General features: G+C 36.6%; 1 protein-coding gene across 1 annotated transcript in view; it reads left to right on the top strand.

Moving 5' to 3' along the window:
- Positions 1–19,945, top strand: part of HMMR (hyaluronan mediated motility receptor) — a 38,064-nt gene extending 18,119 nt beyond the window's left edge. Inside the window, exons 11-18 of the mRNA XM_028106719.2 lie at positions 2,076–2,290; positions 4,804–4,920; positions 11,708–11,854; positions 12,151–12,303; positions 12,391–12,490; positions 13,164–13,340; positions 18,745–18,907; positions 19,598–19,945. Coding sequence (XP_027962520.1) covers positions 2,076–2,290; positions 4,804–4,920; positions 11,708–11,854; positions 12,151–12,303; positions 12,391–12,490; positions 13,164–13,340; positions 18,745–18,907; positions 19,598–19,617 — 1,092 coding nt within the window. The 3' untranslated portion in view covers positions 19,618–19,945. The remainder of the gene's footprint in view (positions 1–2,075; positions 2,291–4,803; positions 4,921–11,707; positions 11,855–12,150; positions 12,304–12,390; positions 12,491–13,163; positions 13,341–18,744; positions 18,908–19,597) is intronic.
- The last annotated feature ends 4,409 nt before the right edge of the window (positions 19,946–24,354 follow it).

Genomic DNA, 24,354 nt, shown 5'->3' with positions numbered 1-24,354 from the left:
TGCATATATCTTTTCAAGTTTGTATTTTCATTTTCTTCAGATACTTAGAAGTGGAATTGCTAGATTGTATGGCAGTTCTATATTTAATTTTTTGAGAAACATTCATACTGTTTTCCATAGTGGCTACACCAATTGATATTCCCACCAACAGTGCACAATGGTTCCCTTTTCTCCACGTCCTTGCCAACACTTGCTATTTCTTGTTCTTTTTTTTTTTTTTTTTTGGAATCTCTCTGCCCAACGTGGGGTTTGAGCTCATGACCCCAAGATCAAGAGCCACATTCTCTACCAACTGAGCCAGCCAGGCACCCCTGTTTCTTTTCCTTTTGATAATAACCATTCTGACAGATGTGAGGTGAATCTCATTGTGGTTTTGATTTGCATTTCCCTGATGATGAGTGATGTTGAGCATCTTTTCATGTACCTGTTGGCTATCTGTATGTCTTTGGAGAAATGTCTATTCACATCTGCTGCCCAGTTTTTAATCAGATTGTTTGGGGCTTTTTTGCTTTTGAACTGTAAGAGTTCTTTATATGTTTTGGATATTGACCCCTTATCAAGACAATTATTTGCAAATATTTTCTCCCATTTAGTAGGTTACATTTTCAATTTCTGGTGGTTTCCTTTCCTGAACAGAAGCTTTTTAGTTTGATACAGTCCCACTTGTTTATTTTTGCTTTTGTTGCCTTTGCTTTTGGTGTCCTATCCAAAAGATCATCACCAAGATCAATGTCAGGTTGCTTACTCTGTTTTCGTCTAGGAGTTTTATGGTTTCAGGTCTTACATTAAAGTCTTTAATCTATTTTGAGTTAATTTTTGTTTATGGTATAAGATAGTAGGTCCACCTTCCTTCTTTTGCTTGTGGCTTTCCAGTTTCCCAATACCATTCACTGAAGAAACTGTTCTTTTCCCATTGTATATTTTTAGCTCTTTTATCATAAATTAATTGACTATATGTGTGGGTTTGTTTCTGGGCTCTATTCTATTCTATTGATCGATTGTTCATTTTTTTTTAAGATTTTATTTATTTGAGAGAGAGGGAGGGAGAGGAAGAAGCAGGCTCCCTGCTGAGCAGAGAGCCCTATGTGGGGCTTCATCCCAGGACCCTGGGATCATGACCTGAGCTGAAGGCAGATGCTTAACCAACTGACCTACCCAGGCACCCCTCGATGTGTTCTTTTTTATGCCAGTACTGTTTTGAGTGCTATAGATTTGTAAGATAGTTTGAAATCAGGAAGCATGATGCCTCCAACTTTGTTCTTCTTTGTCAAGATCCCTTTGGTTATTCAGGGTCTTTTGTGTTTCCATACGAATTTTAGCATTTTTCTATTTCTATGAAAATTCCCATTTTGATAGAGATTGCATAGAATCTATAGATTGCTATGGTTGTATGGATATTTTAACAATATTAACTTTTCCAATCCATGAGGACAGACTATCTCTCCATTTGTGTCTTCTTCACTTTATTTTAATGTTAGAATTTTTTCACAGTGGTGATTTATTTGTATATTATATAACTTTAAAATACATTTATATACTATCAAAATCATAGTATACTTTTTTTTAAAGAGTTTATTTATTTATTTGACAGATAGAGACATAGCGAGAGAGGGAACACAAGCAGGGGGAGTGGGAGATGGAGAAGCAGGCTTCCCGCCAAGCAGGGAGCCCAATGTGGGGCTCGATTCCAGGACCCCGGGACTATGACCTGAGCCAAGGGCAGATGCTTAACGACTGAGCCACCCAGGCACCCCATAGTATACTTTTTATATAGTATCATCTGAGAAAAATATATGCTGAAAGTCAGTTGTAAATTATAATTTTAGTTTTACAAGGAATGTGTTGTGGGTGTGCAATGCATAGAAAAAAGACTGAAATAATATTTACCACAGTGTTAACACGGTGCCAGGATATAATCCATGACAACATGCAGGTGATATCTATATTTTTCAAGTTTCTTTGAAGCTCATGAATTTTGTATTCATACTTTATTATCTGTACTTCTTTTTTGCGCTTAAGTAGAAGCCTCATGATGCCATTTCATACTATTTCAGTGGTTTTCTGTTTGGATGTAGGATTTGTCCTCCAGTCTTCAACAGAAGCTATGTTCTTTTCAAGAGGAAATGATGAAAGAGAGGACTCTCTTTAAGGAAGAATTAAAGCAAATACTGGATGAGCTAGATAAATTACAGCAAAAGGAGGAACAAGCTGAAAGGCTAGTTAGGCAGTTGGAAGAGGAAACAAAATCTCGAGCTGAAGAACTAAAACTCCTAGAAGAGAAGCTGAGAGGGTTTGTATTAATAATATTAGACCTCGTGTTTAATATGGCTTCAGATGTTAAAAGGTATTTTCCAGTATATTCTCTCGGGATTCTCAGGTCAATCATGCGAGTAAGTGAGGTTGGAATTATTTTACAAGTGAGGAATAGAGAGGTAAAGTATACGCATAGAATGTGTGTGCAAACAAGTATGACAGCCAGAGTTAGAAGCATAGCTTCTTTCTTTTTCTTAAGGCCAGAAGTTTAAAAGGATGTTAATAAACAAATGACCAAAATTTGGGATTCCCTTACTGCTCATATGTTATCTAAAAATATTGGATGTCAGCATTATAGCAATAACAGATTTAGAAGAAGAAAAAAAAAGGTGAGAATCCCACCCTTTATTAAGAAACATTTCCATTTTTTGCCTACGTGTACATTAGATTACATAGCATAAGTCATACCTTTAATTACCTTTTCTGAGGGAGCACAAGTAATCAGAAGTAGCAATCAAAAAAGCAAAATGAGAAAAAAATAACCAAACCTGGGAAATATTCAAAAATAAGAAATTTAAGAGATATCAAACTTTTCTTTTTTTTTTTCTTTTAAAGTAGGCTCCATGCCCACTGTGGGGCTTGAACTCACAACCTCAAGTTCTAGAGTCACATACTCCACTGACTGAGCCAGCCAGGCCACTTGGACCTTTTTTTAATTCTAATTCCGTATTATTTGTATTATATTATGCATCCTTCTCCACTACATTTATTTAAAATATCCAGGTTGATTCTTGAGTTCAAGTTGTAACTAAAAATAATTATGTTATTTGAATCCTTGGGATTTCCTCACTAAAAATATTTCTAACAAAGAACCAAGAACTATACATGAGTCTACAGAATTATAATGTATCTCACAGCTATGTATCCATCTCCTGTTGGATATTTTTACTAAAATCCTTTTTCTGGGCACCTGGGTGGCTCAGTCGGTTAAGCGACTGCCTTCGGCTCAGGTCATGATCCTGGAGTCCCGGGATCGAGTCCCGCATCGGGCTCCCTGCTCAGCAGGGAGTTTGCTTCTCCCTCTGACCCAACCCCCTCTCATGCTCTCTCTCTCTCTCATTCTCTCTTTCAAAATAAATAAAATCTTTAAAAAAATAAATAAAAAATAAAAAATAAAATCCTTTTTCTATTTTCTTGTGGTGATCAGTGATAAAAAGGACACAAAGGTTTTATGCCTGCTTTGGAGGATAGCATTACCAAAGTGTTATTAGGGGGAATTGTTTTTGTTTGTTTGTTTTTATTTTTTTTTAAGATTTTATTTATGTGCAAGAGAGAGAATGAGAGAGAGAGAGAGAGCATGAGAGGGGGGAGGGTCAGAGGGAGAAGCAGACTCCCCGCTGAGCAGGGAGCCTGACCTGGGACTCGATCCCGGGACTCCAGGATCATGACCTGAGCCAAAGGCATTTGCTTAACCAACTGAGCCACCCAGGGACCCGGGGGGAATTGTTCTATACTGGAGCCAGTCTCAGGGAAGAGGCACTTTAAGAAACTGAATAGATGATGTCAGTTTCAGGGAGGAAAGAAGGTTGAGACAATCATTTATTCTAACTCAAGGAATTGGGTGCAGAGTTCAGGAGATAAGGATTTTATTGATGGATCTTCTAAATAGCTCTGTGATTCTAAGCAAGACAATTCTAATTTCTTTAATTTTCTATTTTATTAGATACAAAATAAAGGGGTTTTAATGACATGATCTCTAAGGTTCCATCCAGCCTGGAAATTTTAGGCATTAAGAGAAAAACTAAGAAAATTGAAAGTGATTTCTCTATGGGGCAGGGAAGAGAATATTTTTGTCATAAATCTTTTACTATATGTGATTGTGACTGCTTCCAGCTGTTGGCATGTATATTTTTTAAATCCCATACTCATTATAGAAGGAATTTGATTGGTTGTTTATTTTCTTTGTCTGACTTAGCCTATAAGTGAATAATAATGTACCAAATAAGTTATTGAATCTTTGAATAGTAACAATTTATTATGTGGATTACTGAAATAAAATAAATCTACATAGTCCTATAAACTCTTTTTTCAAAGAAATACCAAGTGTAGTTAAAGATAAAAATGTTTAAATGCAGAGACTTTATTCAATCCGAGTGCTTTTTAACTGCTAATTTTTCACATTCTTTAGTTTTTGTTTGCTGCAGTTGAGATTGTTTTTAGAGTCTTTTTACCCTACCTTCTTCCAAAAAAAAAGTTTTAACTACCTACATAAGTACATATAATATTGAAAGAAAAATTTTAAAATGAGTAAATTAGGATAAAAAAAAGTAAAATAAGGGCAGGAAAGATAAGATGAAGCCAGAAAAGAAGTTAGTGCATGAATAAACATGCTATTAGAAGCAGATCATAAAGTTAAATCTAAGCTATCTAGTAGCATACACAAAGATGCAGACATTGGACTCATGATTCACAGTGTCAAAAGGTAAATACTAATCCCTTTCTTAGAATAATGATTTGTAATTAGTGTTTTATCTTTTAATTGTTCCTTAGGAAAGAAGCTGAACTGGAAAAAACTAATGCTGCTCACTGTCAGGCCACCCTGCTCTTACAGGAGAAGTATGATAGTACAGTACAAAACCTTGGAGATGTTACTGCTCAATTTGAAAGGTATTTTTATTGGGAGCCTGCACTCTGAAATGTAATATGAGTGGGGAGGAGTGTTTAGTGAAATCTGGAAAAATAATCACACAAATAGAATGGTTGGTATTACTCTAACTTCCATAATGACCAACCATAAATAGGCATTTAGGGTTCCCTGGTAATCTTACTATGTATACAAATTTCCTTTCCTGCCATCCCCTTCAAATTTCACGTGCTCGCAAACCTTTGGCACTTCTGTCTTACTCTCCTGACACCATCTTTTTCCTCCTGAAGAATTCTAAAGCTTTTATCTCCTCATTCCCAAACCTGTAAACACACCTGCATTTATGCTCATCCTGTCTTCCCACCTATTACAGGAGAAGTGGTCCAGTCTTTTAGCCTTCAGTGACATTATTCCACTTGTCCTTTTCAACCTTTCAGGCGGATTCGTTTCAATCAATATTAAAACATGTTAATGCATTTATCTTTAAAATACATAAATTTTAGGGGCCCTTGGGTGGCTCAGTCATTTAAGTGTCTAACTCTTGATTTCGGCTCAGGTCATGATCTGAGTCATGAGATCAAGCCCTGCACTCAGCAGGAAGTCTGCTTCTCTTGCTCTCTCTCTCTCTCTCCCTCTGCCCCTCCCCCTGCTGGCATACTCTCTCAAATAAATAAATCAATCTTAAAAATATATATATAAAATACTTAAATTTTAGTGGTGTCTGGGTGGCTCAGTCAGTTAAACATCTGACTCTTGGTTTCAGCTCATGTCATGATCTCAGGGTCATGAGATCAAACCCCGCTTCGGGCTCCATGCTCAAGGTGGAGTCTGCTTGGGATTCTTTCTCTCTTCCTCTCCTTCCTTTTCTGTCCCTTCCTCCCCTCCCCCACCCCGCCCACTCATGCATGCTCTCTCTGTCTCAAACAAATAAATAAAATCTTCAAAATATATACATTTTATTAACTCCTTTGACCACCCCCCACTTCCTTCTGCAGCTATCCAGCAACACCTCTCAATCCCAACACCCTTCATCCAAAATTCTACTCATCTTTGTAGCTTGTCTTTATAGAAGCTTCTCTGTAATTACTGTATCCGTTTCCTCACTTCCTATTCCATCTACTTATTATTTTCCCTTTAAAAAAAGAAGTTTATTTTGGGGGAACTACAAATTGCAGGGGATAATTAAAGAAATTTGTGTGCATCTCACACCAAGAGCATATTGATATAAACATTTTTATTATATTTAGAGCATTTGGGGATGAGGTCTCTGTCTTATATCTATTTTAGTATATTTAATAAATATAAAAGGTATACAACACATAAATTATAAAACATAAAGATAAAATCAACGTGCATGAGCCAGTAAGACAACCAAAGCAGTAAGCCAAAAGATTTCAACAACTTGGTATTATATAGGAGTTCCTCTACTGTCCCATCTGCCTGCTTTCCACCAATAGATAACACCATTTAAAGCCTACATTAATAATTTCCTCACTCTTTTCCTGTGTATAATTTTATAGCATGTGTAGCCATACAAATATATTATGTAATTTTGCCTTTTTCCTGAACCTTGCCAAAAAATGTCATTATGCTGTATGCCATTTCCTGAGACTTGTCTTTGTATTCTGCATTATGTATGTTTCAAGAATTGAATCACATTGTTGACTGAGGTTATAGTTTGTTCATACTAATTGCTGTAGAATATTTGATTTTATTAAAATTACCACAATTTACCCATTCTCATTTTGGGCTTTTGGGTGGCTTTTCATTTCTTTTGTTATTTATTTTATTTATTTTTTTTCATCATGATAAGTGTACTCTTTAATCCCCATCCCCCATCTGCTACCCCCCCACCACCCCACCTCCCCTCTGATAACGATCAGTTTATTCTCTGTGGTTAAGAGTCTATTTCTTGGTTTATCTCTCTCTGTGTCTCTCTTTTTTATTTATGTATTTTTGCTTGCTTGTTTCTTAAATTCCACATGAGTGAAATCATATGGTATTTTTCTTTTTCTGACTTTGTGTACTTAGCATTGTATTCTCTGGCTCTATCCACGCTTTTGCAAATAGCAAGATTTCATTTCTTTTTTATGGCTGAATAATATTCCATTGTGTATATCTACCACATCTTCTGTATCCATTCATCTATCAGTGGACACTTGGACCGCTTTCATAGTTTGGCTATTGTTGATAATACTGCTATAAACATAGGGGTGCATGTATCCCTTTGAATTAGTGCTTTTATATTTAGGGGGAAAATACCCAGTAGTGTGATTACTGGGTCATAGGGTAGTTCTATTTTTAATTTTTTGAGGAAACTCCATACTGTTTTCCACGGTGGCTGCACCAGTTTGCATTCCCACCAATAGTGCAAGAGGGTGCCTTTTTCTCCACATCCTCATAAACACTTGTTGTTTCTTGTGTTTTTGATTTTAGCCATTCTGATTAAGTGTGAGGTGACATCTCATTGTAGTTTTGATTTGTGTTTCCCTGATGATGAGTGATATTGAGCATCTTTTCATGTGTCTGTTGGCCATCTGGATCTCTTCTTTGGAGAAATGTCTGTTCATGTCTTCTGCTCATTTTTTAATTGCACTATATGTTTTTTAGATATTGAGTTGTATCAGTTCTTTATATATTTTAGATACTAACCCATCATCGGATATGTCATTTGCAAATACCTTCTCCCACCTTTTAGTTTTGTTGATTGTTTCCTTCGCTGTGCCAAAACCTTGTATTCTGATGTAGTCCACATAGTTTGTTTTTGGTTTTATTTCCCTTGCCTCAGGAGACATATCTAGAAAAATATTACTACAACCAATGTGAGATTAATGCCTATGCTCTCTTCAAGGATTTTTATGATTTCAGGGCGCCTGGGTGACTCAGATGGTTAAGCGTCAGCCTTCGGCTCGGGTCATGATCCCAGGGTCCTGGGATCGGGTCCCACGTCGGGCTCCCTGCTCCTTGGGAGCCTGCTTCTCCCTCTGCCTCTCTCTCTCTCTCTCTCTGTCTCTCATGAATAAATAAATAAAATCTTAAAAAAAATAAAGAATGAGGCTTAAAAAAAAAAGGATTTTTATGGTTTCAGGTCTCACATCAAGGTTTTTAATGCATTTTGAGTTTATTTTTGTGTATAGTGAAAGAAAGTGGTCCAGTTTCATTCTTTTGCAATGTAGCTCTCCAGTTTTCCCAACACCATTTGTTGAAGAAATTGTCTTCCTCCTGTTGTATATTCCTTCCTCCTATGTCCAAGATTAATTGACCCTATAATTGTGGGTTTATTTCCCGACTTTCTGTTCTGTTTTATTGATCTATGTGTCTGTTTTTATGCCTGTACCATACTGTTTTAATTACTACCACTTGGTAATATAACTTGAAATCTGAAATTGTGGTACCTCAAGTTTTGTTTTTCTTTTTCAAGATTGTTTTGGCTATTCGAGGTCTTTGTGGTTCCATACACATTTTGGGATTGTTTGTTCTACTTCTGTGAAAAGTGCTATTGGTATTTTGATAAGGATGGCATTACATCTGTAGATTGCTTTGGGCAGTATAGACGTTTTAACAATATTTGTTCTTTCAACTTATGAGCATAGAATGTCTTTACATTTCTTTGTGTTGTCTTGAATTTTTTCCATCAATGTTTTATAGTTTTCAGAGTATAGGCCTTTGACTTCTTTGGTTAAGTTTATTCCCAGATATTGTTTTTGGCAGTTATAAATGGTATTTTATTAATTTTTCTTTCTGCTGCTTCATTATTAGTGTATAGGAATACAACACATTTCTGTACATTGGTTTTGAATCCTGTGAATTTACTGAATTCATTTATCGGTTCTAGCAGTTTTTTGGTGGAGTCTTTAGGGTTTTCTACACATAATGTCAAGTCATTTCTAAATAGGGAGAGTTTCACTTCCTTTCCAGTTTGGATGCCTTTTATTTCTTTTTTGTTGTCTAACTGCTGTGGCTAGGATTTCCCGTCCTATGTTGAGTAAAGGTGGTGGAGTGGACATCCTTGTCTTGTTCCTGACCTTAGGGGAAAAGCTCTCAATTTTTCACTATTGAGTATGATGTTGGCTGTAGGTTTTTCATATCAGGCCTTTATTATGTTGAGGTATGTTTCCTCTAGACCTACTTTGCAGAAGGTTTTTATCATGAATGGATGTTGTACTTTGTCAAATGATTTCTCTGCTCCAATTGAAATGATCATATGGTTTTCATCCTTTCTCTTACTGATGTGATGTTGATTGTTTTGTGACTGTTGAACCACTCTTGCATCCCAGGAATAAATCCCACCTGATCGTGGTGTTTGATTTTTTTTAATGTGTTGTTGGATTCAGTTTGCTAAAATTTTGTTGAGGATTTTTGCACCTATATTTATGAGAAGTAATGGCCTGTAGTTCTCTTTTTTGTGTGGTGTCTTTATCTGGTTTTGGTACTCGGGTGATACTGGCCTCACAGAATGAATTTGTAAGTTTTCCTTCCTCTTATGTTTTTTGGAATAGTTTGAGAAGAATAGATATTAACTCTTTAAAAGTTTCATAGAATCTTTTGCTACTATTAATAGTATTCTCAGGAATATTCTTGTAGTCTTCTAGTATACATGTATAAGAATTACCCTGAAGTCCTACAAATGTAAATGTTCAACTTTAAAATTAATGCCAGATTGCTTTACAAAGTGGCAGGGAGAATCTACACTTTCACTAGGGTTGTATGGGCAACCATTGATCTACTTCGTCTCCAAAGCTTGTTAGATTTCTTAGATTTTACCAGTGTACTTAGTGTAAAATGACTTTTTCCTAGGGATAATCCACCTCCGCTTTTCCATAAAAGGCTTATATATGACTTTTATTCATTTCTCTATAGAATTAGTATCTTTTCCTGATTGTAAAGTTTTTATCAGCAATATGGGTTGTAAATATCTTCCACCAAAGTGTGGCTTATCCTTTCATTTTCTTTATGGTTTCTTCTGATGAATGGAAATTCTTGATTTTAATATTTTTTTTAAGATTTATTTATTTGAGAAAGAGAGTACACACAAGTGAGACGGGGAGAGGCAGAAGAAGAGGTAGAGAAGCAGACTCCCCACTGAGCCCACGCAGGGCTCGATCCCACAACCCTGAGATCATGACCCAAGACATAATCGAGAGTTGGACACTTAACCAACTGAGCCACCCTGGCGCCCTGATTTTAATGTTTGAATTTATGATTTTTATATGAACATGTTTGCTTGTAGTTTAAGAACTTCTTTCTATCATCCCAAGAACATAAAGGTATTTACCTTTTATTTTTAAGTTTCTTTTTTCCATCCAGATTTGTGTATGCAGTGATATAGGGAACAAATTTATTTTTGTTTTTCCATATGGATAATCTACTGCGTATAATGTATATGTGTACTATAATGTATATGTGTACATATACTTCTATTTATATATGTCCAAGCATAAATAAAAATTATATTTTAGTACTGTTTTCAACCCTGTGAAGGGATTTCCTTTCCTGCTACTTTGAAAAATTGTGCCTTGGGAAGTTTTTAGCCATTCTATGACTTCACTCACCATCAGTATGCTAATAGCATTAAAATTTATTTCTTCAAACCTGATCTTTTCTTTCAGCTTTATACCCATATATCCAGCTGCCCACTTGACATCTCCAAGTAGGTATCTCCCTACCATGTAACATTAACCTGTCCGAAACAACTCTTGATTTTCTTTGTCTTTTTCTACCTTTCCCTCATTCCTTTTTATTCCAGTCAGTGACATCTCCCTCTTCCCAGCTTCTCATTCCATAATTCTGAGAGTCATCTTTAATCATTTTCTCTCCCTTTCTCCCAACATCCAACCTATTCCATGAAATTTGCAATTCTGCCTTCAAAAGAGATTTCACATCTTTCCATTGCCAACTCCTTGTCTAACCGTCCTTTACCACTCACCTAGGCTGATGTACTCCACACTGGCCTCATGCCTCTAGCATCTGCTCCTGCATCCCTGCTTCATTACATTCCAGTTTCATCTCTCAGCACTGTGTTCTACCTGCCTCAGAGCACATATGCATCTTTTCCCTCTGAACCACTTTCACCTGAACCCTAGCTAACTTTTCTTTACCTATCACATATCAGCCTAACTATAAATTCCTCAGAAAGGCCTTTTCTGAATCGCCAAAAACAGTATGTTCCCGTTTGTCAGCTTTCTGCTCTTTAGTTTTCTTTTTCTTTGCTTTTCATTTTTTTTAAGATTTATTATTTATGAGCGAGAGAGTGCGTGGACACGCACAAGTGTAGGGGAGGTGTGAAGGAGAGAGTGAAGCAGACTCCTTGCTGGGCAGGGAGCCCTTTGCAGGGTTCCATCCCAGGACTCGGATCCTGACCTGAGTCGAAGGCAGATGTTTAACCAACTAAGCCACACAGGCGCCCCTCTAGTTTTCTTCATAACACAAATCTTATTATACATATATTTTCACATTTTTTTGTGAAGACCTGGAGAGGCATTTCCCTATCTTCCCACAAGACCATAAACTTTGTGACAATAGGTGCAGGGATCATATATTTATTTGTTTTGGAGTAATTTTCATGTTTGGTATACTTCATACACATAGTAGGCACTCGATTTGTTTTTTCTTTAAATGAACAGCATATGCCATATAAGCTCATTAGTACTGACCTCAGAATACTGAATTCTTACCTGTGTAAATGCATGGTTTCTAAGGTTTTGTTTGTGTTACCTTAAACTGTATAAAATATAAACTAATGAGCTATATATTTATCATGCATACAGTAGTTAGAAAAATCCTTCAACTTTTTATTTTCCTTTTAATAAGTTATAAAGCATTAACAGCTAGTGAGATAGAAGATCTTAAGCTGGAGAACTCATCACTTCAGGAAAAAGTGGCCAAGGCCGAGAAAAATGCAGAGGACATTCATTATCAGATATTGGCAGTTGAGACCTCAAATCAAGAATACGCAAGGTATGTGGGAGAACTAAAACCTGCCCACACTTGTAGCGTTAGAACCATTAAGATAATTTAATGTTGTTGAAAACCAGCTATTAAATGATGCAAGGAATTGTAATTTCATGACTCGCTTTGGGTGATCTTCAATTGCAAATTAAGAGTTTACACAGTTAAAGAAGTACAATTTTTGGAGAGTTCCTTGAGTCGTTTTGTTTCTTTTGTTTTTGTTTTTGTTTTTTTAAGTAAAAAAGGGGAAAAGTTACTAAAATGGCTATAAAATGTTTAGTGGACTCTTCTCTCTCAAACTCAAGGATGCTTCTAGATCTGCAGACCAAGTCAGCACTTAAAGAAGCAGAAATTAAAGAAATCACAGTCTCTTCTCTTAAAACAATAACTGACTTGCAGAACCAACTCAAGCAACAAGGTGAAGAGTTCAAGAAACAACTGGAAGAGGAAGAAGCAAGGTAATCTAGGTTTAGAACCTGACTGCCATATAACCTCAGTAATTTTTTCTAATACACTATGTTTTTAAATTTCATTTCCCCTTACAGAAAAGCTGGAAAACAAAACACAGTGGCAGAGTTAACTGAGGAAATGAATAAGTGGCGTCTCCTTTATGAAGAACTATATAATAAAACGAAACCTTTTCAGGTTTGTCAGTAGGGTCTATACTCACTTGTGTTTGTTTTAGGCATTCACTTTGTTCCCTGTCATAGTCACCCCAGTGACTTGATTTTTCTGAAAGATCATTTTGCTGTATATTTACAGTGCCAATTTAACTCATTATTAGAGGAGACTTATAAATTTTTTAAATTATTCATACTTTTTTTGTGTAGTCTTTATAGGCTAAAAATTACCTTCTAATAAGAGACTTGATAGCTTAGAAGGCTCTCCTGATAGAAATTTTCAATAATTTATGTAAATTTGTGATCCTTAATTTTGTTATGATCTTTCTGTGTTTCTCAAATTAATATACTGATCTTAAAATAAAAAAGGATAAATGCTAAGCTCAGCACGTAAAAATGTGGGAGGACAGTATTGGTTATGATATGATGATCCAGCTGATACACAGATTAGGCTGGCTAGCTGGCCTTCTTTCCCTGATTCTTTCCCTCTGTTTTAGTGATCTTAAAAATGAAATACACCAAAGTTTTTTTAAAGAGTCTCACAGAATTTATGGAGAGCCCTGAGGATATGTCAGCATGATCTGTTTTTGTCCATCATTTTTTTTTTTTTTTTTTTTTTGGTACTTGAGTTTCCCTTGTCGTTTATATGAGACAAGTAAATTTAACATTTCTAAGTCTATTAAAAAAATCTTTTTCAGCTACAACTGGATGCATTTGAAGCAGAGAAACAGGCTTTGTTGAATGAACATGGTGCAGCTCAGGAACAACTAAATAAACTAAGAGATTCGTATGCTAAATTACTGGGTCATCAAAATCTAAAGCAAAAAATCAAGCATGTTGTGAAACTGAAAGATGAAAATAGCCAACTCAAATCGGTTTGTAAAATAACACTTAGTTCTATTGAAGGTATTAGGGTGGGGCATTTGTTATTCTAACTATAAAATTTGAGTTTAAGGAAGGACTTCGGTATCAGAAAAAACTAAGTTTATAGAGGAACATCCATCTGAGAATTATGGATTTATTTTAGAGTGTTGACCAGATGGCTATTAATGTTCCCAGGTTTTCCAACTACCTCATTAGTATATTGAAAATCACTAGTGTAATTGGAAGAGTTCATAAAGCTTTACACATCCATTTCTATTTGCAAAATAGCAAAGTCCTTGGTATAAATAAATATCATAAAGATAAGCCGTATTCAAAAATAGTTTAAGCATTTGCGGCACCTGGCTGGCTCAGTTGGTAGAACATGTGACTCTTGATCTCAGAGTCATGAGTTCAAGCCCATATTGGGTGTAGAGATTACTTAAGAAGAAGATAGCTAAGCATTTAAGCTTTTTTTTAACACCTCTATTAAGATATAATTCACATACCATACAATTCACCCATTTAGAGTATTCAACTCTGGTGTTTAGTACATTCACAGATATGCAACCATCTCCATAGTCAATTTTAGAACATTTGTATCACCTCAAAATGAAACCCCTTGCCTTTTAACTGTCATCTCCCTGACTCCTCATTCACCCCTCCCACCACTAATCTACTTTCTGTCTCTATAAATTTCCCTATTCTGGATATTTCCTATTTGTGCACTCAAATAATATGTGGTCTTTTGTGACTAGCTTCTTTTGCTTAACAGTGTTTTCAAAGTTCATCCATGTCATAGCACATATAAGTACTTCATTCCTCTTTATGACCTAATAATATTTCATTATATGGATATGTCACATTTTATTTATCCATTTGTCAGTTGATAGACATTTGACTTGTTTCCACCTTTGGGCTATTATGAATAATGCTCCTATAAGCATTCATGTACAGGTTTTTGTGTGGACGTATGTTTTGGTTTCTCTTGGGTTATACTTAAGAGTGAAATTGCTTGGTAACTTGGTAACTTTATGTTTAATCATTTGAAGAACTCTTTTCCAAAGCAGCTGTATCTTTCTATATTCTACCTGCAATATATGAGGGTTCCAGTTTTTCCACATCCTCACCAACATTTCTTATTACCTGATTTCTTCGTTCTGACCATACTAGTGGATGTGAAGAGATACCTAATTGTGGTTTTGACTTGCATTTCCCTGATGATTAATGATGTTGACCATCTTTTCTTGTGCTTATCGGCCATTTGTATGTCTTTCCTGGAAGAACTATTTATATCCTTTGCCCATTTTTAATTGGATTACTGTTTGTTTGTTTGTTTTTAAATAAATTATGAGAGTTCTTTATATGTTTATGTTCTTTATCAGATGTATTACTTGAAAATATTTTCTCCCATTCTGTACATTGTCATTTTACTTTCTTAATGATGTTCACTGAAGCACAAAATTTTGACTAAGTCCAGTATATCTATTTTTTCCTTTGTTTCTTGTTCTTTGACATTTAACAATCCTTTGCCAAATCCTAGGGCATGAAGATTTATCCCTGTTTTCTTCTAAGAGTTTTACAGACAGTTTTAACTTTTATATTTAGGTCATTGATCCATTTGAGGGTTTTATATACAGTGTGAAGTAAGGGCTCAGCTGTATTCTTTAGCATGTGGATATCTAGTTGTTCTCATGCCATTTGTTAAAGAGACTATTCTTTCCCCAGTGAGTGGTCTTGACACCCTTGTTGAAAATCAGTTGATCGTTTACTTATGGTTTATTTCTAGACTCTCAAATGTATTCCACTGATATATCCTTGTACTTCTACACTGTCTTGATTACTGTTGGTTTGTAGTAAGTTTTAAAACCATGAAACATGAATCATCCTACTTTCTCCTTTTTCAAGATTGTTTTGACTATTCTGGGTTCCTTGCAATTCCATATGAATTCCCAAACCAGCTATTCAACTTTTACAAAGAACTCATTTAAAATTCATATGGGAATTATGTTGAGTGTGTAGATAGGCTTGGGGTATTGCCATCTTAACTGTGTTACATCTTTTTTTTTTAACGTTTTATTTATTTATTTATTTGACAGAGAGAGACACAGGGAGAGAGGGAACACAAGCAGGGAGAGTGGGAGAGGGAGAACAGGCTTCCTGCTGAGCAGGGAGCCCGATGCGGGGCTCAATCCCAGGACCCTGGGATCATGACCTGAGCCGAAGGCAGACGTTTAACGCCTGACCCACCCAGGCACCCCTTAACTGTGTTACATCTTCTGATCCAAGAACATGAGATGTTTTTCCAATTACTTAGATCTTTCATTTCTTTCAATAATGTTTTGGCCATTTCAAAATGTAAGTTTTGCACTTCTTTTGTTAAATTTATTCCTAAGTATTGTATCCTTTGTAATGTTGTATGTGAAGTTGTTTTCTTAATTTCATTTTTGGGTAGTTCATTGCAAGTGTATAGAAATAAAATTGATTTTTGTATACTGGTCTAGTATTCTCCAATCTTGCTGAACTCATTTATTTGTTGTAATAGTTTTTTAGTGGCTTCCTTAGGATTTTCTGTATAGAAGATCATTTGTAAATAGAGATAGTTCTACTTCTCTTCAATGCATTTGATTACTTTTTCTTGCCTAAATTCCCTGGGTAGAACCTCCAGACAATGTTGAATAGAAGTGATATGAGTGAACATCCTTGTTTTGATCCTGATTTGGGGGAAAGCATTCACACTTTCACCATTAAGTATGCTATTAGCTGTGGGTCTGTCATAGATATTCTTTATCAAATTGAGAAAGTGTCCTTCCATTACTAGTTTTTTTAGGGTTTTTATCATGAAAGTGTGTTAAATTTTGTCAAATGCCTTCTCTGTGTCTATAACATAATCACATGACTTTCTATTGCTATGATTTCTTAAATTGATTTTTGGATATTAAATTAACCTTGCATTTCTGATAAATTTCACTTGGTCATGGTGTATAATTCCCTTTTTATAAAGTTGCTGGATTCACTTTGCTAATTTTTGCTAAGGATTTTTTTCATCCATATTCCCAACAGATACTGGTCTATAGGGTTTATGTACTATCTTTGTCTGGTTTTGGTATCCAGATAATGCTGACCTCATAAAATTAGTTGGGAAAGATTTTGTCTTTTTTGCTTTTTGAAATAGTTTGTGAATACTTGGTTTAATTCTTCACTGAATGTGCAATAGAATTCAGTAGTGAAGCTATCCAGACCTCAGCTTTTCTTTGTGGGTAGATTTTGATGACTATTCAATCTTTTCATGTCTTATGAGTCTATTCATATTGACTTTCTTTTTGAGACAGTTTCAGTAGTTTGTGTCTTTCTAGGAATTTGTCCATTTCATTTATGTTATCTGATTTATGGATATATAACTGTTCATAGTACTTTTTTTATAATCCTTATAATTTCGGTAAGGTCAGTCATCGTATCCCTTCTTTCATTTCTGATTCTAGTAATTTGAGTATTCTCGCTTTTTTGGGGGGGTTCCTTTGGTTCAATGAATATATATATATATATTTTAAAGATTTTATTTATTTATTTGACAGAGAGAGAGACAGGGAGAGAGGGAACACAGGCAGGGGGAGCAGCAGAGGGAGAAGCAGGCTTCCCGCGAACCAGGGAGCCCAGTGCGGGACTCGATCCCAGGACCCTGTGATCATGACCTGAGCCAAAGGCAGACGTTAACGACTGAGCCACTCAGGCGCCACCCTATGAATATATTTATAATGGCTACTTTAAAATATTTTTTGGATAAGTCCAATATCTGGTTACTCTTGCAGGCAGTTTTTGTTCCCTGCTTTTTTCCAATGTATAGGTTATGCTTTCCTGTGTCTTTGTACATTTTTGTCAGATAGTGGATATTTTAGATTACATATTATAGCACTTCTACAGCCCTCTCCTTCCAGGTCCATTGTTATTTTCTTGTCCATTTGTTTAGTAATTGGCTGGATTGTGCTAGTGAATTCTATTCCTTCTCTCCACTCCCAGTAGTGTTGTGCCTCTGATGTTGCTACTCAGGGAGGTTCAGTTTAGAATATGCCCACAGTCACCCTGGCATGACGCTGATTTTGGTAAGGCTGTCTTCCTCTATTTCCCTGATGACTTGTTAAACTGCTAGTTGCTAGATAACTAGTTGCTTATTGCTCTTTTATTTTCAACAGTGCCCTGGAGTATAATTGCTCTACAAACTAACCCAAGTAAATTCTGGCTCTTCCACTGGAATTGTGTCTGAGTTCAATAATTATGTTCTGACTCCAGAAGGGCTCCTCCCAGCCGTCTTATTCACCAGTTTTAAACCTACCATTTAGCCTATATTTTGAATCACCTCCCAGTTCCCTTACACCACCAGCTCTACTGTTCTTCCAGCTTGAACTTCTCTCAGTTCTGTTCCAAGTGAAATCAGCATTCTGTTCCAAGTGAAATCAGCCCCTCTGGCAAGAAATTAGGAGCTATGTGTTTTAAAGCCCACTTCTCCCCTCCAGATAAAATCTCTGAGACAGGGCTCTGGAGCTGAAGTTGGAGAAGATGACCAGCTTTTCTCTGAGCGACACATCTGGCCTAGGAACTGAGTGCTTGGTGGACTTGGGGGAGAGGGAAAAGGGGAACAGCCTGAGGTTCTCTCCCTGGCATGGAATCATCACTTTATGAGCCCAGGCAAAGGTGATCAGGGTCTCAGCATTTTCAGCACACAGCTCCTAAGGTAGAGCCCTTTGTTCTACGGAAGAAAGGATCCTTCACCTCTCAGCCACATTTACTTGGGACATGGCCTCGGCAACAGGTAGCTGGGGGTGAGAAGAGAAATGCTGATGTCCAGCTTCTGGCAGGAAAAGCCTCTGAGTGGGTGCTGGAGGAAGAGAGGGCCCCATATTCTTCACTGCAGCTGTCTGGTGTAGGGTTTTTACCTCGCTAAGGAGCAGGGTTGGTTCAAATACCACAGACCCTTAACTTTTTTTACCGTATTTTTCTAGATTTGCTTGAATAGAGATTTCTTCATTGGCCATTTTGCCTTAGGACCATTTTTACAGGCTTTAAATGGTTGCCTTTTTTATAATTTTTAATTTCCCTGAGAAGCAGGTTAGTGGAGCTTCTGAGGCTGTCATGCCAGAGGTTGGCCTCTGCATTTCATTTGGAGATGAACTTTTATCAGAAACATAGCTTTGTATGTTTGCCACTGTAGAGTGGCAAGAAGATTTAAATGTCTCATTATCTCCTCTGTCACAGCCCTTCAGAGTCATTTTTAATTTGTAGTCTTAAATCCTGTATCTAGTAGAGATTTTTGCCTTTTGGTTTGGTAGATGAGCAACTTTGGAATTTGTTGGTAACATGGATAACACAGTTCACCAACATGAACTTTAATTCTTGTTTATTGTCTATATTTTTCTTACATAGGAGGTGTCAAAACTCCGCTCTCAGCTTGCTAAAAGAAAACAAAGTGAGACAAAACTACAGGAGGAATTGAATAAAGTTCTTGGTATCAAACACTTTGATCCTTCGAAGGCTTTTCTTCATGAAAGCAAAGAAAATTTTGCTCTCAAAACGCCGTTGAAAGAAGGTAAGAAAGGAATAAATGCATAAGTGACATCTTCCTTTAGATTTGGTTTCACAGCATGTCACAAGTTTTCCATTTTTACAAACTGTGAGAATTTGTTGACAGTTTCTGATGTACAAAATCCATACTAAGATTTTTGTGTAAAATGCCTTTTCCTCCTTCTGTACTCTCTATTTTCCACATGTCTAGATCCCACCTTCAAGCCCAGTTCAGGTCCCATCTTCCTTGAAGCCTTGTCTGACATTTTTGCTCCTACCTGCCCACCCAAACCCCACCCTACCCCCAGAATTGTTCCCTTTCTCATACCCTTAAATTTTTAACCTAAATGTCGAATTTGTAGTTGTGGACAAGTAAAGTTTTCTTTTTTGACTATGAATCTTTTTATCTTTGACAATAAATCAAAATTGGTTAAAATAGTGAATGAAGAAATATAATTATGTGGGGCACCTGGCTGGCTCAGTTGGAGGAGCATGCTACTCTTGATCTCGGGGTCATGAGTTTGAGCCCCACATTGGGTATAGAGATTACTTAAATAAATAAAACTAAAAAAATTTATATATATATATAATTATGCTACAGAATGCAGACATTGCTTCACCTGCCTTATAGAAGATAGGAAATGCCTGTTTTTAGTTTATAATGACTGATGGATTAGTTTAGAAGACTAATACCTCTTTTTAATATTTCTTCCAGGCAATACAAACTGCTGTTGAGCTCCTATGGAGTTTCAAGAATGATGCAAGTAAACATCTGAAAGACCTGTTAAAGATTATTTCATTCTTACTATTTTTATTATTATTGTTGCTATTATTATTATGTTTGTAATGAATATTTTTAATGTATTTAATATTAACTTTCTATTCTTAGGAATGTGAAGGGAAGGAAGTTCAATATTTTTTACCAGTATGACTTCTGACATTTTATTTTCTATTGTCTGTACCTCCTCCTTGATGCTTACCTTTATCACCTCATTATACACCTTCTCACTGGCTTTCCAACTTACAACTCATCCCATCCAATAAACATTCCTTTAAAAATTTTTCAGATTTTTATTCCCCTACTCTGAATCCTTAGACAGTTTCAAGATTCTAATCTATAGGTTTTTTAGTTTGATACCAGAGGCCTTTTCTAATCTGAACCTCTTAAGCTAGGCTAAAACACCTTGGCTTGTTCTTGCCTCTACTTGGATTGTCTAATAATGTTCATCCTGTTGTACCCATCATCCATTTATCCAGTTCAAATAAGAAATAAGGGTATGCCTGGGCGCCTGGGTGGCTCAGTTGGTTGAGCGACTGCCTTCGGCTCAGGTCATGATCCTGGAGTCCCGGGATTGAGTCCCGCATCGGGCTCCCTGCTTGGTGGGGGTTCTGCTTCTCCCTCTGACCCTCTTCCCTCTCGTGCTCTCTATCTCTCATTCTCTCTCTCTCAAATAAATAAATAAATAAATAATTTAAAAAAGAAGATAAATGTTTAAAAAAAAAAAGAAATAAGGGTATGCCTAACTCCATAGTGATCTCTTTGTCTCCTGTCAGGGTCACTGAGTTGGTCAGTAATTTGCAGATTCCTTGACTCCATCTAAATCCTACTAAATTAAAATCTGAAGTTTAGCCTGAAAATCTGCATTTTTTTTTTTTACAAACTGTGCAGTCAAATCTTAGATACACTAAAAATCTGAGAAACTGTCTTCAAGAGAATTTGTCTTAGAGTGTTTGTCATCTGACTACTGGCTGCTTGATTAATATTTGTGTAATATGAAATAAAACCACACATTAAGTCATTTACCCCATTATTCAACTTGTATTACATGAAATTACATTAATGGTTCTATTTAAGGTGTATTTCTTGTCTCTCCTCTCCCCTCCCTACCTGTCCCCAGAATCACACATGGTAGTATATTATTTAGAAAGTGGTGATTCTTCATCTAAAATAACTGATTTATAAGGTTGGTATGCTATTATAAGCCACAGGTTCAGAAGAAATGTAGAAATTAGAAAAAAATGCACTTCAAATATAAAGACAAAAATAGGTGAAAAGTAATACAGTGTTTTGTTTTGCTTTTCAGATTTTATTTATTTATTTGCGAAAGTAAGCAAGAGAGAGCAGAGGGAGAGGGAGAAGCAGACACCCTGCTGAGCAGGGAGCCCAACATGGGGCTCAATCCCAGGACCCTGGGATCATGACCTGAGCTGAAGGCAGACGCTTAACCGATGAGCCACCCAGGTGCCCCATAAAACAGTGCTAAAAGATATACCATGCTGAGACATGACATCAGCAAGATGGCAGAATAGAAGCCTTGGACCCTCCTCCCCCACCCCATAAACATACCAACCAAGTCAGAGGTAATACAGAGACAAATTCCCTTTGTGAGCAATCCAGAAACTAGTTGAGAGTGCCAAGAATATAAGTAAGCACCAGAGAGTGTCTTCAACAAATAGTGTTTGGAAAACTGGATATCTAAATGCACAACAGTGAACCATACACAAAAAATCATCTCAAAGACCTTAAACTATAAAACAACTAGAAGAAAATATAATAGGAAAGCTTCATGACATTGGTCTTGGTAATGATTTCTTGGTTATGATCCCAAAAGTCAACAAAAGCAAAACTGGATGAGTGAGACTTTGTGGTTTTTTTTTTTTCTGCATAACAAACTAACAACAGAGTGAAAAGAATTCAAGAAAATAATTGCAAACTGTATATCAAAGGAGTTAATTTCCAAGAAGTATAAGGAACTACAGCTCAGTAGCAAAAAGATAAAAAATAATAATAACCTGGGCGCCTGGGTGGCTCAGTTGTTAAGCGTCTGCCTTCGGCTCAGGTCATGATCCCAGGGTCCTGGGATCGAGTCCCACATCAGGCTCCCTGCTCAGCAGGAAGCCTGCTTCTCCCTCTCCCACTCCCCCTGCTTGTGTTCCTGCTCTCGCTGTCTCTCTCTGTCCAATAAATAAATAAAATCTTTAAAAATAATAATAATAATAATAATAATAACCTGATATAAAAATGGGCAAAGAATTTGAATAGATACTTCCCCAAAGAAGACATACAAATGTCAAACAGGTATAGGAAATGATGCTCAGAGGGACTAGTCATCAGGGAATTGCACATCAAAATCACATAGATATATCACTTCACACCTGTTAGGATGGCATTATCCAAAAAAAAAGAGAAAAGTGTTAGCAAGGGTATGGAAGCATTGGAACCCTTGTACATTGTTGGTGAGAATGTAAAATAGTGCAGCCACTATGGAAAATAGTACAGAGGTTCCTCAAAAAATTTAAAATAGAATTACCATATGATTCAGGAATCCCATTCCTGAGTATCTATCCAAAAGAACTGAAATGAGAATCACAAAGAGATACTTGCATTTCCATATTTATTGCAGCATTAATCACAATAGCCAAGATGTGGAAACAGCTTAAGTGTCCAATGACAGATGAATGGATAAAGAAAATACAGTGGAATATTATTTGGCCTTAAAAAAAGAAGGAAATCCTGCCATATGCAACAACATGGGTGAACCCTGAGGATATTACGCTAAGTAAAATAACTCAATCACAGAAAGATAAATACGACATGTGGTTCTACTTATATGAGTTATCTAAAATTGTTAAAATCATAGAAGCAGAGAGTAGAATGGCGGCTGCCAGAGGTTGAATGGAAGGGAAAATGGAGACCATTTAATCCAGTCATGCAAAATGAGTAAGTTCTCAAGATCTGCTCTACAATATCATGCCTATAGTTAAAAACACTGTATCTTGCACTCAAAATTTATTAAGAGTAAATCTGTTCAATGGCCTTACCACAAATTTAAAAAAAAAAAAAAAGGCAGGGTAATGTAAACCAATTGAAAACAAAAAACTAGAGTGGCTATATTAAGAACAAATAAAACAGATTTCAGAGCAAAGAATATAACCAGGAATATAAAGAAGTTCATGTCATAATGATAAATGGGTCAGATCATTAGGAGGACAAAATCTAAACAAAGCACCCACTAATAGTTTCAAAATACATAAATCAAAAATTGATAGATTTTCAGGGAGAAATAGAAAAATCTGTCATTATAGTTAGAGATATCAATAACCTCCCTCTGGGGCACCTGGGTGGCTCAGTTTGTTAAGTGTCTGACTCTTGATCTCAGCTCAGGTCTTGATCTCAGGGTCATGAGTTCAAGCCCTGTATTGGAAAGAAAATAGCCATCTTCTGTTTTTACCTGGATTATTATCTTTTTTTTTTTCTTCTAGCAACTAGACAGTGTCTAACGCAGATTAGGTACTAGTAAATATTATTGGATAAATGATCTGACTTCTGGTTTATTTCCATAGAATTAATTTTCCACTCGGCAGTCAATGTGACATTCAGAAACATCTGATGCTGATCCATTACCCTTTAATGGCTCACTATTGTCACAGGTTAAAGATCACATTTTTGTATTAATGCAATTTGCTCATTATTATTCACAATCAGATCTACTTATTCTTGCAGTTCAACTTCTTGCCACTTTTCTCCCGGGGATACTAAATATTGCTTATTAAATGGGGCAAACTCTCTTACCTTCCCATTTGATAATACATTTCCACTGAATCCTCATCCTTGATCCTCATCTGACTCACTCCTACCCATTTCTTCCAGTCCTAGCTTAGTACTCACCTCCTCACCTGACCTGAAAGGGGTTGGAAACGTCTGCTAGATCACAAAGTACTTTGCAAACCAAGATCTTAGTAACTACTTAGCTAATCAAGGACCTACATCGCCTTTTGCTTTCAAACAATTTTGTAGGAGAACTTCTTACCTGGGGGCTCAGTCAGTTAAGCGTCCAACTCTTGATTTCGGCTCATGTCATGATCTCGGGGTTGTGAGATTGAGCCCTGAGTCGGGGTCCGTGCTCGGTGGGGAGAGTCTGCTTGAGATTTTCTCCCTCTGCCCCTCCCCCTGCACTCTCTCTCTCTCAAATAAATAAAATCTTAAAAAAAAAAAAAAGAAAGTATTATCTGCAATAGGAGGAAAATTGAGATCACCTCAATTACTTAAGGCCTAGATCAGAAGCCTAGTTTAGGAGCTGAGTATCTGTAAATCTTCGTTAGGCCTTAATATAAACACTTTCTAATATGTGGCCTTTCAAGACTAGAAGCTTCTCAGACGCTACTCTGAGGTAGTGTTAGCAAAACGCAGGGAATATATTTTAAAACTGTTCCAGGGTGCTTGGGGGGCTCAGTTGGTTAAGCGACTGCCTTCAGCTCAGGTAATGATCCCGGGACTCCAGGATCATTACCTGGATGGACTACATTTTTTTTTAAGATTTTATTTATTTATTTGACAGAGAGAGACACAGAGAGAGAGGGAACACAAGCAGGGGGAGTGGGAGAGGGAGAAGCAGGTTTCCTGCTGAGCAGGGAGCCCGATGTGGGGCTCGATCCCGGGACCCTGGGATCATGACCTGAGCTGAAGGCAGA

This window comes from Eumetopias jubatus, unplaced genomic scaffold, assembly GCF_037043125.1.
Source record: "Eumetopias jubatus isolate StellerSeaLion01/CBP00866 unplaced genomic scaffold, mEumJub1_p1.0 scaffold_5, whole genome shotgun sequence".
Lineage (NCBI taxonomy): Eukaryota > Metazoa > Chordata > Mammalia > Carnivora > Otariidae > Eumetopias > Eumetopias jubatus.
This window is presented reverse-complemented; position numbering and strand designations above follow the sequence as displayed.